Consider the following 13,093-nt stretch of genomic DNA (forward strand, 5'->3'; position numbering starts at 1 on the left):
GATTATATTTGACATGAAAGGTGGAGAAAATGTTCTGAAGAATGTACAGGCCCAATTAAATGGAACTTATTCCTTGGGCAAAACTATAAAAGTTACCATCCTGGCAAGTGACTGCTTTGACATTTCAAGCGTTTTACATTCAGAGCTGGCAAAGCAACTGGCCATATTTACCCAGACAGGTGTGAAAGTCTGTTTACTTGTTCCAGAAAGTGCACAGAATTATGATTGGGAGGAAAGGAATCTAGAAAAATATAGAGTTACCATTGTCAAAGCTAAGAAACGACCATTCTTTCCTGACCCCATTGATTGGTTGTATTGTCCACCAGAAGACCTCAAAACAGACATTGTAATAGGAATTGGTGCACGACTGGGTAAGATTGCACAGCACTGGAAAGAGCGATATCAATGCAAGAACATATATATTGATCAAGGCAATGAGTCATTGTCTCATTCTTATAAAGTTGTGGAAACTTATGAAGATTTAGAAGATTGCAGAAAGGAACTTTCCACAGCTGCTAACATTCCTGTTGCTATAGGACCCAAGACAACTGATGACCTGTCTGCTTCTCTTCGCTCAGAAGGAAAACAAGTGTTTAATCTCACTCCTGGAATCATCAGTGAATTTAGTAACTTAAATCATGCCATTAATGATGGAAGAAACTTTCGTGTCCTACTTTTAGGTGGGGATAATCCTGACAATTTTTTTGAAGATGGGCTCAAAACAGCTGCCGATGCAGTGGCAGAGTTAAAGAACAATTCCTATCATCTTTTTTATGTTGGTGCGGGGAAAGGAACAGAGCAGCAGTTTAAGGATCTTTTTCATAAGTGTGGTGTTTCTAAAAGCCAGCTTAGGATAAGGAACCTTCCAAAAACTGAAGACGAGTGGAAAAAGCTGTTCTTAGAGGTGGACCTTGCAATTATGCCATCAGGTGACGAGGAGTTTGGTTGGGAGGCACTTCTTGCATTATCTGCTGGGCTTCCTGTGCTTGTCCATGGGGAATCAGGATTTGGTGAGGCTCTCAGGGATGTCACATTTGGAACATCAGCCATTGTGCATTCTGATGATGCCAGTGATTGGGCTTCAAGAATCAAAACCATCAGAGAAAAGGACAGGAAGACCAGACTTGAGCAAGCAGCAATGTTGCGTTCAAACTACGATGAGATGTACAGCTGGAAGAAGCAGCTTACACCTTTGGTTGAAATGATGTTCAGCATGGTTTTTGGTATGGATTTAATTTATTGCAAGTTTTTCACTTATTTTGCTTTTATAGAAAATTTCCTTTAATAAGGCAAAACTTTTAGGGATACTTTTCAGTGTTAGGTCACTAAAAAGGCAAAGGTACCTTCTTTTAGCTCAGAGTGTCTAGTTTTCATAATACTCCATAAAAATATTGTTGTTTGTAAAACACCGTTCTAATGGTAACTTTAAAAGTTCAATATATAAATACATTCCATTTTAATTTAGCTTTTACCAAAAATGGGTAACAATGGTATTATCGGATTTATTATTATAACCTTTTTTTTCAGATACTCAAACTTTGGTGGAAAATGTGTCCAATTTGCCTTCAAAGCAAACAAGTGGTCACTGTAGCAAAGGCATCCAACAGCCAGGTGATTCAGTTGTTGAAGGGGAAGATTGTTGGGTCTAGGACTAACTATGGGTCTACATGGAGGTTAGTTAAGAGCTGCTACTAACACTAAATTTCCCCATCTCAGTCTTTTAAACCCCTTTTACTAGCTCAAGTGAGCGGCATCTTATTCTTATAGGTCTGGCTCAAATGCCACATCATTACTGCATCAACCCAACATGTAATTATTGTGAATTAGTGAAAGCAGAGAAGAAAAGCAGTGGCAGAATCAGGTTGAGTTTAGTGGGGTGTGGCATGCAGTGTTAAGTTTTGCTGAGGCTGGCGCTAACATTGAATTTGATTATCTGACATTGGAATGATGTATGTGCTGAACCTATTTGCACTGAATCCATAAATAATAAGCAATTAATCATTATAAGTTACTCCTTGCAAAACACGGTAGTTGGCTCCCAAGTATGCAAGGTTTTCTGACTAGCAAGAGTTCTTGTGTTCAAGTTCCAGCCAAGTTTTGCTGTTTTTGTTTTATTTGTTTTATTTGTTTTATTTTATTTTATTTTATTTTTGTTGGGGGGGGGGGGGAGGGGGATTCTTTTTTTATTCCCTTTTTTTTCTCTGAGCTTGTTTTCTCTTTATTCCTATTGTTGGCGCTTTTCCTGGGCTTTACAAGGTTCTGTGAGCCACACATTAATTTTCTAGTTAATGTTTTAAAAACTCTTTATCTACAAATATTATGACACTGAACTACATTGGTTTTGATACTGCAGTTTGGCTATTTCCCTGAGTACACTGAAATGAAAACAAATAGCTAGTAAAGAATAATTATGAGTAGTAACCTTGTCTGTGTAGGTGTTACAGTGGAACCCAGTTAATATGGACACCAAGGGAACAATGCCAAAAAGTGTCAGTTATATATGGGTGTCCACATCAAGCAGGTGACCATAAAGCAGGGTTCCACTGTAGTTCAAAATGTAGCACAGATATTAGGATTTGCCGCAAGAGCCAGTGACAAGAGAAACAGGGCTAAAAGAAAAGGAGAAATCTTGCAGCTTCTCTTAGAAGACAGTTATTATTTTCTTTGCCATGGTACAACAAGCAAATATTGGCTATCACTTCAATCTGTGTAATCGGCTTATGTGTATCACAGTGGTGTTCAAGTTACTGAATAATGTAGATGTGCTTAAATCTTTTAACTATTATTTTGTACATTAACAAATTTTTAGTTATTTTTTTACTCTTTTTTCAGATCAAGAAAGCCCATAGGCATCATCTAGATTTCTTGTTCTAGTTGCAGTTGGCACTTTATTGAAACACTCGACATTTTAATGTCAGGACTTTTTCATGTATCACTTTCTTTACTTGGTTTCACTTTGTGAGGAAAAAAGAGCGAGTTCCCTCTTTAATACAGTTACTTTTGTTGTTATACTCTCAGATAGAAGCTGGCATGCTTTATGTCAACGCTCTGTGTAGTGTAAATGCATTTGAAAGCTACAATGGCATAACATGATTGTTTCTGTAGACATGTCAACACTCAGTGAAGTGTACATGAACATAGGCCTGTTAAACAGGCATTTTTAATATCATTTTAAATAGTTTATCTCAAGATAAAAGCAGGCATGCTTTATGTCAAGGTGTACTCAGTGTAGTGTTTTCATACATTTTAAAGCTGCATGATAGCATTGGATAGCATTGGTTTAAATTGATTTTTTTGTGCAGACATGTGAACACTCAGTGAAGTGTACATGTACATAGGCCTGTTAAACAGGTATTGATAATATTATGTTGTTTAGTTAATCTCCGAAAAAAGCAGTATAGTGCAATATTATTGCTTTTTTTTAAAAGGGGTGCATTATCAGTTAGTTTATAATGACTGTTTGTGTAGATATGTAAACACTCAGTGAAGTGTACATGTACATAGGCCTGTTATAAAAGAGGCCCACGTTGATAATATCATTTTGCATTGTTAATCCCAGATAAAAGCAGTGTCAACACTCAGTGTAGTGTACATGCGTTTTAAAGATGCATTTCTGATTTAAATTCCCTGGGTTTGTGTAAATTATGTGAACACTCAGTGAAGATCAGTAGCATTTAAAAGGCCCTTAAAACAGGCATTGATAAAGTAATTATCATTTTTTGTAGTTACTCTCAGATGAAAGCAGGCATGCTTTATGTCAACAGTCAGTGTAGTGTATGTGCATTTTAAAAATCTACAAAGCAGTGATTGTTTGTGTAGATGTCAACAGTCAGTGAGGTGTACATGAACATGCCTGTAAAACAAGCATTGATAATATTATCATTTTGTAAAAGCATACCCTTTAAAATAAAAAGGGAAAAAATTTATGCCTTTGGATATTGTACAGTGGGTGAAAATGGTCCACGAGGCTTGACAGCCTGGAAAGAGAGAAGTAATCTCTTTGTCAGTGGACAACAATTGGCCGTCAAACAGCCATTATTGTAGGTTTTTCTTTGCATCCAATAATCGGTCAGTGCAAAAGTCCATGACTTCATGATTGATTCATTGATTAATTCACTGATTATAATCACCTTTCTGTGCAAAGCAGATCCTGTCTTAAAGGTCTTAAACCTAGTGAGCTTTTACCCCGGGGGGGGCACTTGGGTATTTTTTGGGTGGGTATGTGCCGCCCGGGACTCCAAATTGGCACCCCGTTCTGGAAAAAATTTCCCCTAAAATTGATACCCCGTTCTAAAAATGGGCCAATTTTTTATACCCCGTTCTAGTATTCGCCCTAAAACTGATACCCCGTTCTAGAAATGGGCCAATTTTTTATACTCCGTTCTGGGGTGCAACAAGAGTACAACAGTTTGCTTGTTAACGCATTGAACCGTATTTTTAAAAGCAATCTGTCCTTGAATACTTTCAAATGGCCGCTTACAAAAGTGGAGCTTTCGCGCGTTGGAAATTTTATACCCCGTTCTAGAAAACGCCTCTGAAATGGATACCCCGTTCGAAATCAGGAGCTTCAAAATCACGACCCCTTTGGGCGGCACATACCCGTATAGGTAATGTATGGGAGTACCCCCCCCCCCCCGGGGCTTTTACATGGTATAGTAAGTCATATATTACAGGTGTGTACTCTGTTTACTTTCATCTATAAATAAAGCTTTTAAAGCTTTAGTCGTTGTTGGTTGCTGTACAGCTTTTCAAGTTGGGGCAATCTGCAGCAAGAAATCCAGGAATTTTTTTTATTGGAGGGTTCCAAACCAAGTTTGGGGGAGGTGGGGGAGGGTCTTGGCTGTGTACTTTGATGAATCTTTGTCAAGGCTAATCGTTCCCATCCTCCCTGGCCACATCTGGCCATTATACGTTGTCTTTACGCGTTTTTCAGACGAGCGAAGGCAAGCGCTAAGCGAGCGAGGAACGCCAGGCACGAGACACGCGCGACGGGGGATGCATTTCTCCGTCGCGCATGTCTTTCACTTCTCGCTCGTCGTTGCTCGCCTGAAAAACGCGAAGCAATAACGCCTGTTCTACAGGCTAATTGTACGTTACTTTCAAAGTAAATTTCGACGCGCCTACTACGGTGAGAGGCAGTCACCTTGTGCCGCCTTTTAACGATTTTCCTTGCGCGGATCCTCTCCCGGGAAATTTTTGTCCGTGGAAGAAAGAATTACTGACATAGCGTTACACAAGGCCTACTTTGTCTTTGCTGAACTAATTCACCACCTTCTTAGCTCGGCTAAGCTGGTTTGCTGAGAAAGGCGTAGTGCGAGGGTGGTGCATGAGAGCACTTGTTTCCTATCGTTATAGCTAGTTATAGGGGTCCTCTCCGGGGTGACTTTTTATGTCGCCTTTCCAGCTTTCGTCTACCGTTGCAATTAGTGAGTTAGGGCAGTTGAAGGTTTACACTTCACCAGGAGGATACCCCACTCTTTCCACAATTGAAGCCCAAAGGGGGGGGGGGGGGGGGGTGGGGTTGAGTTTGCTTACTCAACTAAGTTTTATTTTATGTGGTAGGCTCCTCCCCAAGGACCCTACCCTCTCCCTTTTGTATACCATTCTTGATATAGCTCACTTGCGTGAGTTTCGGGAAGATTTTTCTGGCGGAGCCGCCATCCTACGAGGCGTATATCTTCAACTGAAACTGACCCCCTCAACATACGACGTACTTTTATTTCTTTTTGTCCTTAAAAGAAAGAAAATGATTTAGGTATATGTCGCATCTCAAGTTTGAAAAGGCCCCTTTAAATGATTAAATGATAATTTTTCGTATCCTTTTATATTCTTGAATTCGTGAATTCCCTTCATCTACCCTTCTTTGAAACATGAAGTCTAAAGGGAGCGCCCCCTTAAGAAAAACAAAAGAGAGAGAGAAAAGATAAGTGGATAATGTATATACATACACAGATTCAAGCTGTCAGAGAAAGGACATGAGAACCAGGGAGTTTTGTCAGTCACTTTGAGGAACGTTGGGTCGACTATGTCTCGTAGAACGCAAACTTTAATCTCTTCAGAAGTAGGTTACACTCAGAGCTAATGACATACTAACACACACACCAAAACTAGTCTAGGGGTTGCTTATATATACCTTAAAGAGGGGGTTTCTAGAATGTTCCAAACAAATACATAATCAGTCTATTTATAGAGACTTACACAACGTTCGGGATAATAATAGAGATTAGCAAATTGACATTCTAGAACGTTCTTATCTAAAAGCAAGTAGTAGAAGCAAGTAGATGAATTCCAGAAAATTGTAGATATCATGACACAGGGCGCCTAGGCGCCGCAACCCCTACAAAGGAAGATTAAACTCGTGATTACATTTCTAGGGTACGTGCTTAAGAGCCTAAATTTATATTAAATAGTCCCGTATCAGAATCAAACGGCCATTTTGTTCATTAAAATCGACATGCACGGATGTACGGGCAATTTTTATCATACTGGCGAAGCCTACCCAATGGATCATAAACGACCCTGGCCAAGTTCTTAACCGCCCTTGAAAATTATTGAAGGAGGACGCGCATTCTTTCAACCAGGATCCCACACTGTGTCTCCCACTTGTACTCTTCGTCATAAAACTCCCGGAGATAGCGCGTTTCCCTTAGTCGAATTTGCCTCGGTTTCTGTCTCGCACGTCTGATAGCTTTACCCCACTCTTCCGCTTCATCGGAGTCTACTACAAACGACGAACCAAAGGTTACGGTTTGGAGAGCTTGCCCAAATCCAGAATTATCACTCACCACAATCGGAAGACCAGCGGAAAGTGCTTCCAGAGCGACCAGACCAAACCCTTCCGTTCGTGAAGGCATAATGGCGAGATCAGCCTCACAGAAGAGTTTTTCCAGTTCACCACGACTCTCAATAAAGCCTCGCACGATAAGTTGGTTGCGAGAAATGCCGCACTTCAGCAAGTTATTTTTGACCTCTTCTTCTTTTCCTTTTGGCGCTCCGACAAATATTAAAAGGTAGCTTTTTTCGTTCAAGCCTGCTACAGCTTGGGCGGCTATATCGTATCCCTTTAGTTCAAAATCTTCCGAGTCACCCCGACCAAACACTAAGATGCGGAACTTTCCTCCCTCCTCACTGGCTTGCTCCATCTTTGCGAACTCAGGAAAGATTCCAGGTGTGAAATCTATCACGTGTTGATCTTTACCATACGGCCGCAAGTTTGCAGAGATGGCTTCCGTCAGCTTTGGTCCCATGGCCACGACTATATCAGCTTCCTTACAAAAATCTACTTCCTTTCGGTGCTTCTCCCCGCCTCCTGATATCGCTTTGTCGTATTTCTTAAACATTGCAAGCTCTTCACTGGCAGTGTGTACTACATGAACTCGTTTGCACTTGCGCTGTTTTGCTATGATCTGAGCTGGTGCTCCGAGCCTCTGACCATGGCCGATAACAACATCAATATCGAGGTCTCCACGAGGAAAGCTCAATCCTATTTTGGGATCAACACCGGGCATTGGCTCTGGTGTGGTAAGACGCACGTTACAACGGTTGGCTTCTTCCTTCTCCGGTTCACTGAATTGTGGTAAAAGGATGGTTACCTCTACATCAGGTCGTTGTCCCAGGCACTTTGCTAGTTCTCTGTTCACCGTAGACAATCCGCCCTTTGATGAACCCCATTCATCTCCCAAAGAAGTTACTCTTAAAGGTCTTCTTGCGAAAGAGCTTGATGGTCCATCATTTCTGTTTCCCTACAGGGGGAAAGAGAAATATATAAACTTGAGTTTGGCGAATCTACATTGGCAAAAATAGCAGCCTTTAATCACCACTGTTTCTTTTGCCTAGAAATAATCCCGCTGGTTTACAAGTAATGCGCGCAACAGCACTCGGAAGCTTTTAGTATGTTAGGTTATCTCATTGTATGGATCTTACTTTGTTGTGGTATAACCTAGGCCCTGGGAAAAGACTGTAGATGACTATTTTCCGGTAAGATCATCGCGATCAAGCGCTTACTCTAACAGGCGGCACACCTCGACGGCGGCCCCTCGGTACATTACAAACCAAGATACTATTGTAAGCGCTCGATCACGACGATCCTACGGAAAACTATTGTAGCCTTTTTAACTGGCGGGATTGTTATTTCCGGGGTATTTTCTTGGCGGCGGAGCAGCGAGGGAGTTTCCAGAGCGTGGACTTGCGCCTAATCTTCTCGCGGCTCTGCCGCCAAAAATCTACAGCAATCGTTAGGTACATCCCGTCAGCTACATATTAGGCTAACGGGAAACTGATAGGGGACTGTAAAGAAATGGGGGAAGGGCATCGCGCAAAAGCACACTCTAAGGGCCCTTTCTCCCCTTAATTGAAATGTCCGTCAACAAAGAAATTGGGGAGAAAAGAAGGCCTTCTCTGAGTACAGTATGGTTCAGCTCTAGCTACTGCTGAGTAAGTTTTGTTATTGATAATTAAAGAACTTTTTAAATCGTTCACACTTTTAATTTGACCTAAGTCAAACATTGTTTGTTGTTGTATACCTCTTTTCTCCGTGGATGGGCCTCTGTGTGCCTTTTGGATGAATCTCTTATTCTTTTGTTTTTCCAGAGGTGGTATACTCGAAATGTCTCTCTGGAATATGGGCGCTGGGTACGTGCATCTTAATGGGAACGTTTCATCGTGTTATTTTTGGTTACTATACTGTAGGTTTAATCATTGTTTACCTCAACTTCGCTACGCATGGCGACGAGTACTGCCTGACTTGATTTTAAAGGACTGATGTTACCTAAACTGAGAAAGGAAAAAGAATTAGAACATAATCCAAAGAGAGAATGATATTAAGGTTCCCAAGGGATGATACGTTCTCATTCGTGTAGAATGCTGCACCAACGAAATATAAATCACAATAAGACCCTTTCACGTTTTTTTCAACTTTTGACATGTACAAGTTAGGGAAAATCCGTCAACATCACTGGAAAGACGGCCTTAAAATTAGTAAAACTGTCAAATTTGAAAGTGATACGTCTTTAGCAAGCGAAGATAGAGTTCCGCAAAGTTGCAAAACTTGACTTCTGTATGGTGGGGGGCAAGTTTGTGCCCCTCACCATACAAACGTCTGTAAAATTTCGAGACTTTGAGGAACTGTAATTGTTAGGCGCTCTTTCTAGTAATGTCAACGAATTTCCCCTTACTTGTCCACGTCAAAAGTTGCAAAAAAAACGTGGGTCTATTGCACAGCGTTATACAGTCATGCACCGTGCAATGAGAGTAGCAATTTTTGCTTACCGTCAGCTTTTTTGAAACATCATATCATGATTAGTTTCTGTTTATCTCCTGAATATCAATGGAAAATTACTATTGAAAAGTAGTTATAAATAGAAGATCTGGATACTAGCCGCGGAGCAGGCTGTTCAAAGGCTAACAAAACCATAAAAGTTATCTATTCCGACTAACCATAGTTAATTGAGTGGAATGGTTATGAAACCCGTCAGACTCCTTTGTTATATGTTTTTGTGGACCTGAAAGTGCACAACGTTCAAAAGAATTCCTATCATTTTGATTGTATTGACCAATAAAAACGTTGCATTAATTTATTCCGTAACAATTTGCCAACAGAAAACAAAGGATTGTGCACTTTCAGGCTGCTTCCAGCATAAACTGCAGCACTGTTGTTTTTATCATTGATGTTTGCCGCTTTTCATGACCAGTCTCCTCTAATAACTATGGACTAACCATGGTCCAACTATGGAGTAACCCACGAATGCACAAAACCGTTTTGCTGGGGGAGGTCATAATTTTTCTTAGGCCAGAACCCACCCCTTCTCTTCAGTAGAAGTTCATTCATTCCTCCACAAATTTAGATTTATTCGTTAGCAAACCTTATTGTTAGTCGGTTACTATGATTAAGAGATCTGAACTATTAAGCAACAATGCAAATTTTTGACATTGTAAGTACATAAAACGTTCAAAAAAAAAAATACCAAAAGCAGCGAGTTAATCAGAACGTAATTTAGATCTTGAGTGTTAAAAAAAACCATACTTTCTAATGATCTTTAAGCTATTGATATTAACCTGAATTTTGCATGAGGTCAACAGCACCACATACCACGACATTTGTATCATTTTGTAGAGTTGATAACATGCAGGCTATCTTCTAAATGTTATGTTTTTTGCAAAATGTTAGCAAGTTCCAACTGCCTTCCCCCGACTTAAATTTGTACATCGGTGAAATATTGATAATGTTATTTTTCTAAAAACCCTCTTCTAAAATTAATTTTGTGAACCTTCTTCACCAAGAGCTCGAGAATATCCTCTCCTGCTTCTAACTAATGTCTTATTTTCCTTGACATAAGTTAGTCGTGGCGGAAGTTACATTTCTTTCCGCTTTTTGTGGTGGATAATTTAGCTCCTTGATGGGGCACGAGTGTGGAGATAAGCATCAAGTTTAGGGCAAAAGGCAAAGCTGACAAAGTGGCCATTTCAGTTTTTCTACAATGTATTGAGTAATACTTTTTGCCGATACCGTTTTCAAAATGTCAGACTGAATGATTCTACCTTCGCCTGCTAAAGACCTTGGCGAAAAACTTTTACTTTTTGACGTGATGTTACACGGGACGATTCGCAACGACGCCTTTAGCGCAACACAACGTTGCAAGGCTGAAACAATGTTGGAACCATTCGAAACAATGTCGCAACAATATTGAAACGCTGTGTTGCGCTAAAAATCGTCGTTGCGAATCGTCTCGTGTAACATCACCTTGTCGGATATTGGCATTTGTAATCTCTGACGTTCGTCGCCAACATGTGCTTTTAAAACACTTTCTGAAAAGCGAGCTTGCTCAGTGATTGTAGGGAGTGAAGGGTATCTCGGTTGCTTCAATTTATAATAACACTGATTCGTGAACTTCTATCGACTCGTGACATCTGATCGCTTCAGTTAGTCCTTAAGTCATCGGCAATCATTAGTACTGACAGAGAAGAGAGTTTTTAGAAAACAAATAGAGAAAAAGTTTACTTTGTTAACATGCATGATAACTGCAAATTCTAGGGGAAAAAATGAGAAACGTATTTTGTTAAACGATTATGAAATATCTCGCTAAGTTTGTGAAACTACGTTTTGGTTAATCAAATCTTCATGTTGCGTATCCGAATTAAACATTGCCATTTTTTATCATAACCTCACAGTGCACGACTTTGGAAAAAATTACGCCTGAAGGATTTAGCATTCAAATGTGAAGAAAAAGGAGTATTCTCATAACCAGTAGTCTAAAATAAAAAATATATATCCTTTTAGTTAGAGACACTTTTCATGACACAGATTATCATATCCCGGCCAATTCCTCGAAATGCCGGTCGGAAACTTTAGAAGAAACAATCCTTAAGATCAAAACAATGTGGTTTGGAGGTCATTAACCTGGAAATAATCACTCAGTTTAACACGCGAGTACATATTGCAACCCTGCGTGATTGATAAGTGAATATGCAGAGAATTATTTTCTGTCTTCCTGGATCTCCTTTTCCTTCGTGTTGAATTCAGTTTTAAATGAACAAAAAAGAAGGAAAACTACGCTTAGTTGAATTGAAAGGGCACGGTCTACTATACCTCGTCGCTTTAACATTAATTGTGACTGAACGTCGGTGGAGCTCTTGCCCACCGAAGATATACTCATGATAATCTTGAGTCATGAAAGTAAAGACTAGTAAAGTAATGAAATGTTACATACATTATATCATCTAGTTCAGGTGAATTCACCATAGAACGTGAATTGGATGGCACGTATTTACATCGGTAGTTCTGTTTATATGTGCATAGTTGAAATGCATATCCGTGTAAAAGATAGAAAAGATGTGTACAAAGCGTACGTAGAATTATAATGATCATTGTTCGAAATGGTTCGTTCAAGCAGGGGACGAATTTCCAGTTCCTAGTCCTACGCCCAGTTTGTTTACTCCCTTCAATACGCTTCTCATGATATACATTTCTATGCTGGTTGTCGGCTTCTTTTCAATAGGGATTATTAGACCGAACTGTGAGTAAGACTGTATTAAGATGGCGTAGGAGTACAAAGTTTTCAATTTCTTCAGATTTTCACTGTAGTTTCACACCACTCATCTATCTAAGTCTCGTGCCAGTTCAACGAAAGTGCTGGAAAGTTCTGGGGACATCTTGAACTAGCTCTAAGCAAGTCGTATTGATCTCGCACTCGTAATCAAGACAATCAAATGTCAAGGTATACGAGCTTAAAATTAAAGCAAATGATAAAACTCGTTGGCGCGTTACCGCTCTCGATCGCGTGAATGATCTGGTACACTGTCTGATACTACATTGCTAATAAACAGCAAGAAGAATAGAGCCTGAAGCTGAAACTATTTTTAAACACTGACAAAGGCCTTTGTTTACATCAGCCGGTGGATAGGGATCAATCCAGACAAGGAAACTTATCTTACAGCTTAAAGTATCAGTATTAACAATGAGGCACTCTACATTCATATGTAATACGTATTCGGCTAGCTGACCTCATTTACACGAGTTCTCAACAGTAAAAACAGTATCAGAAAAGAACGTGAAATATAACTACATTCACTGCTATAATTTTCTTCTAACGGTAATGCTCGGCTATTTCTAAACATGCAGCAGTTTTCCATTTTAACGACGGTAGAAGATTCTAGAAGATAGCATAATAATCAAAGTCATTACGAAAATGCGGGATTACTCGTTATTTTCACAAAACAGAAAGCCTCTTACGTTTTCCTCAGTACGTGTCGGCCTTCCTTTTTGCTTCCGCAAAGGGAAAACTGCCAGAAACTGTCGAAGGGTTTCAATTTATCAACAGCGTTTTTTAAGGCGGTTACGCTCAGTACCCAGCTTCTGCTAAATTATGGAAGGTAGGTATTTCCTGGTGCGAAGGCTCCCGCTGGTTAAAAGGACGGGAGGCTCTGGGGATGAGAATGCTCTTGTACCCAGGGTCCTCCGGCTTTTTGGTTAGCGGGTAGATTCCTGGCTTGATACGAAGCACCTACCGTACCTACCCTGGCGCCCGCCTGCTAACCAAAAAGCCTGAAGCCTAGCAGATTGGCTCGCCTCGTACCCAGGCGTCTCTCTAACTTTGTA

At 40.2% G+C, this 13,093-nt stretch overlaps 2 protein-coding genes across 2 annotated transcripts in view; one reads left to right on the forward strand and one right to left on the reverse strand.

The window, feature by feature from the left end:
* Positions 1-4,654, forward strand: part of LOC140946713 (uncharacterized) — a 6,013-nt gene extending 1,359 nt beyond the window's left edge. The window contains exons 2-4 of the mRNA XM_073395816.1: positions 2-1,223; positions 1,528-1,673; positions 2,833-4,654. Of these exons, the coding sequence (XP_073251917.1) occupies positions 2-1,223; positions 1,528-1,649 (1,344 nt within the window). The 3' untranslated portion in view covers positions 1,650-1,673; positions 2,833-4,654. The remainder of the gene's footprint in view (position 1; positions 1,224-1,527; positions 1,674-2,832) is intronic.
* A 1,183-nt stretch (positions 4,655-5,837) lies between these two features.
* LOC140946351 (D-inositol 3-phosphate glycosyltransferase-like) lies at positions 5,838-12,858 on the reverse strand. The gene is made up of 3 exons (XM_073395453.1): positions 12,728-12,858; positions 8,706-8,772; positions 5,838-7,742 (listed from the first exon to the last, which is right to left on the reverse strand). The coding sequence occupies exons 2-3, from the start codon at positions 8,721-8,723 to the stop codon at positions 6,549-6,551; spliced, it is 1,212 nt and encodes a 403-aa protein (XP_073251554.1). The 5' UTR covers positions 8,724-8,772; positions 12,728-12,858; the 3' UTR covers positions 5,838-6,548.
* Positions 12,859-13,093: the final 235 nt, after the last annotated feature.

This window comes from Porites lutea, chromosome 8, assembly GCF_958299795.1.
Source record: "Porites lutea chromosome 8, jaPorLute2.1, whole genome shotgun sequence".
Taxonomy (NCBI): Eukaryota; Metazoa; Cnidaria; class Anthozoa; order Scleractinia; family Poritidae; genus Porites; species Porites lutea.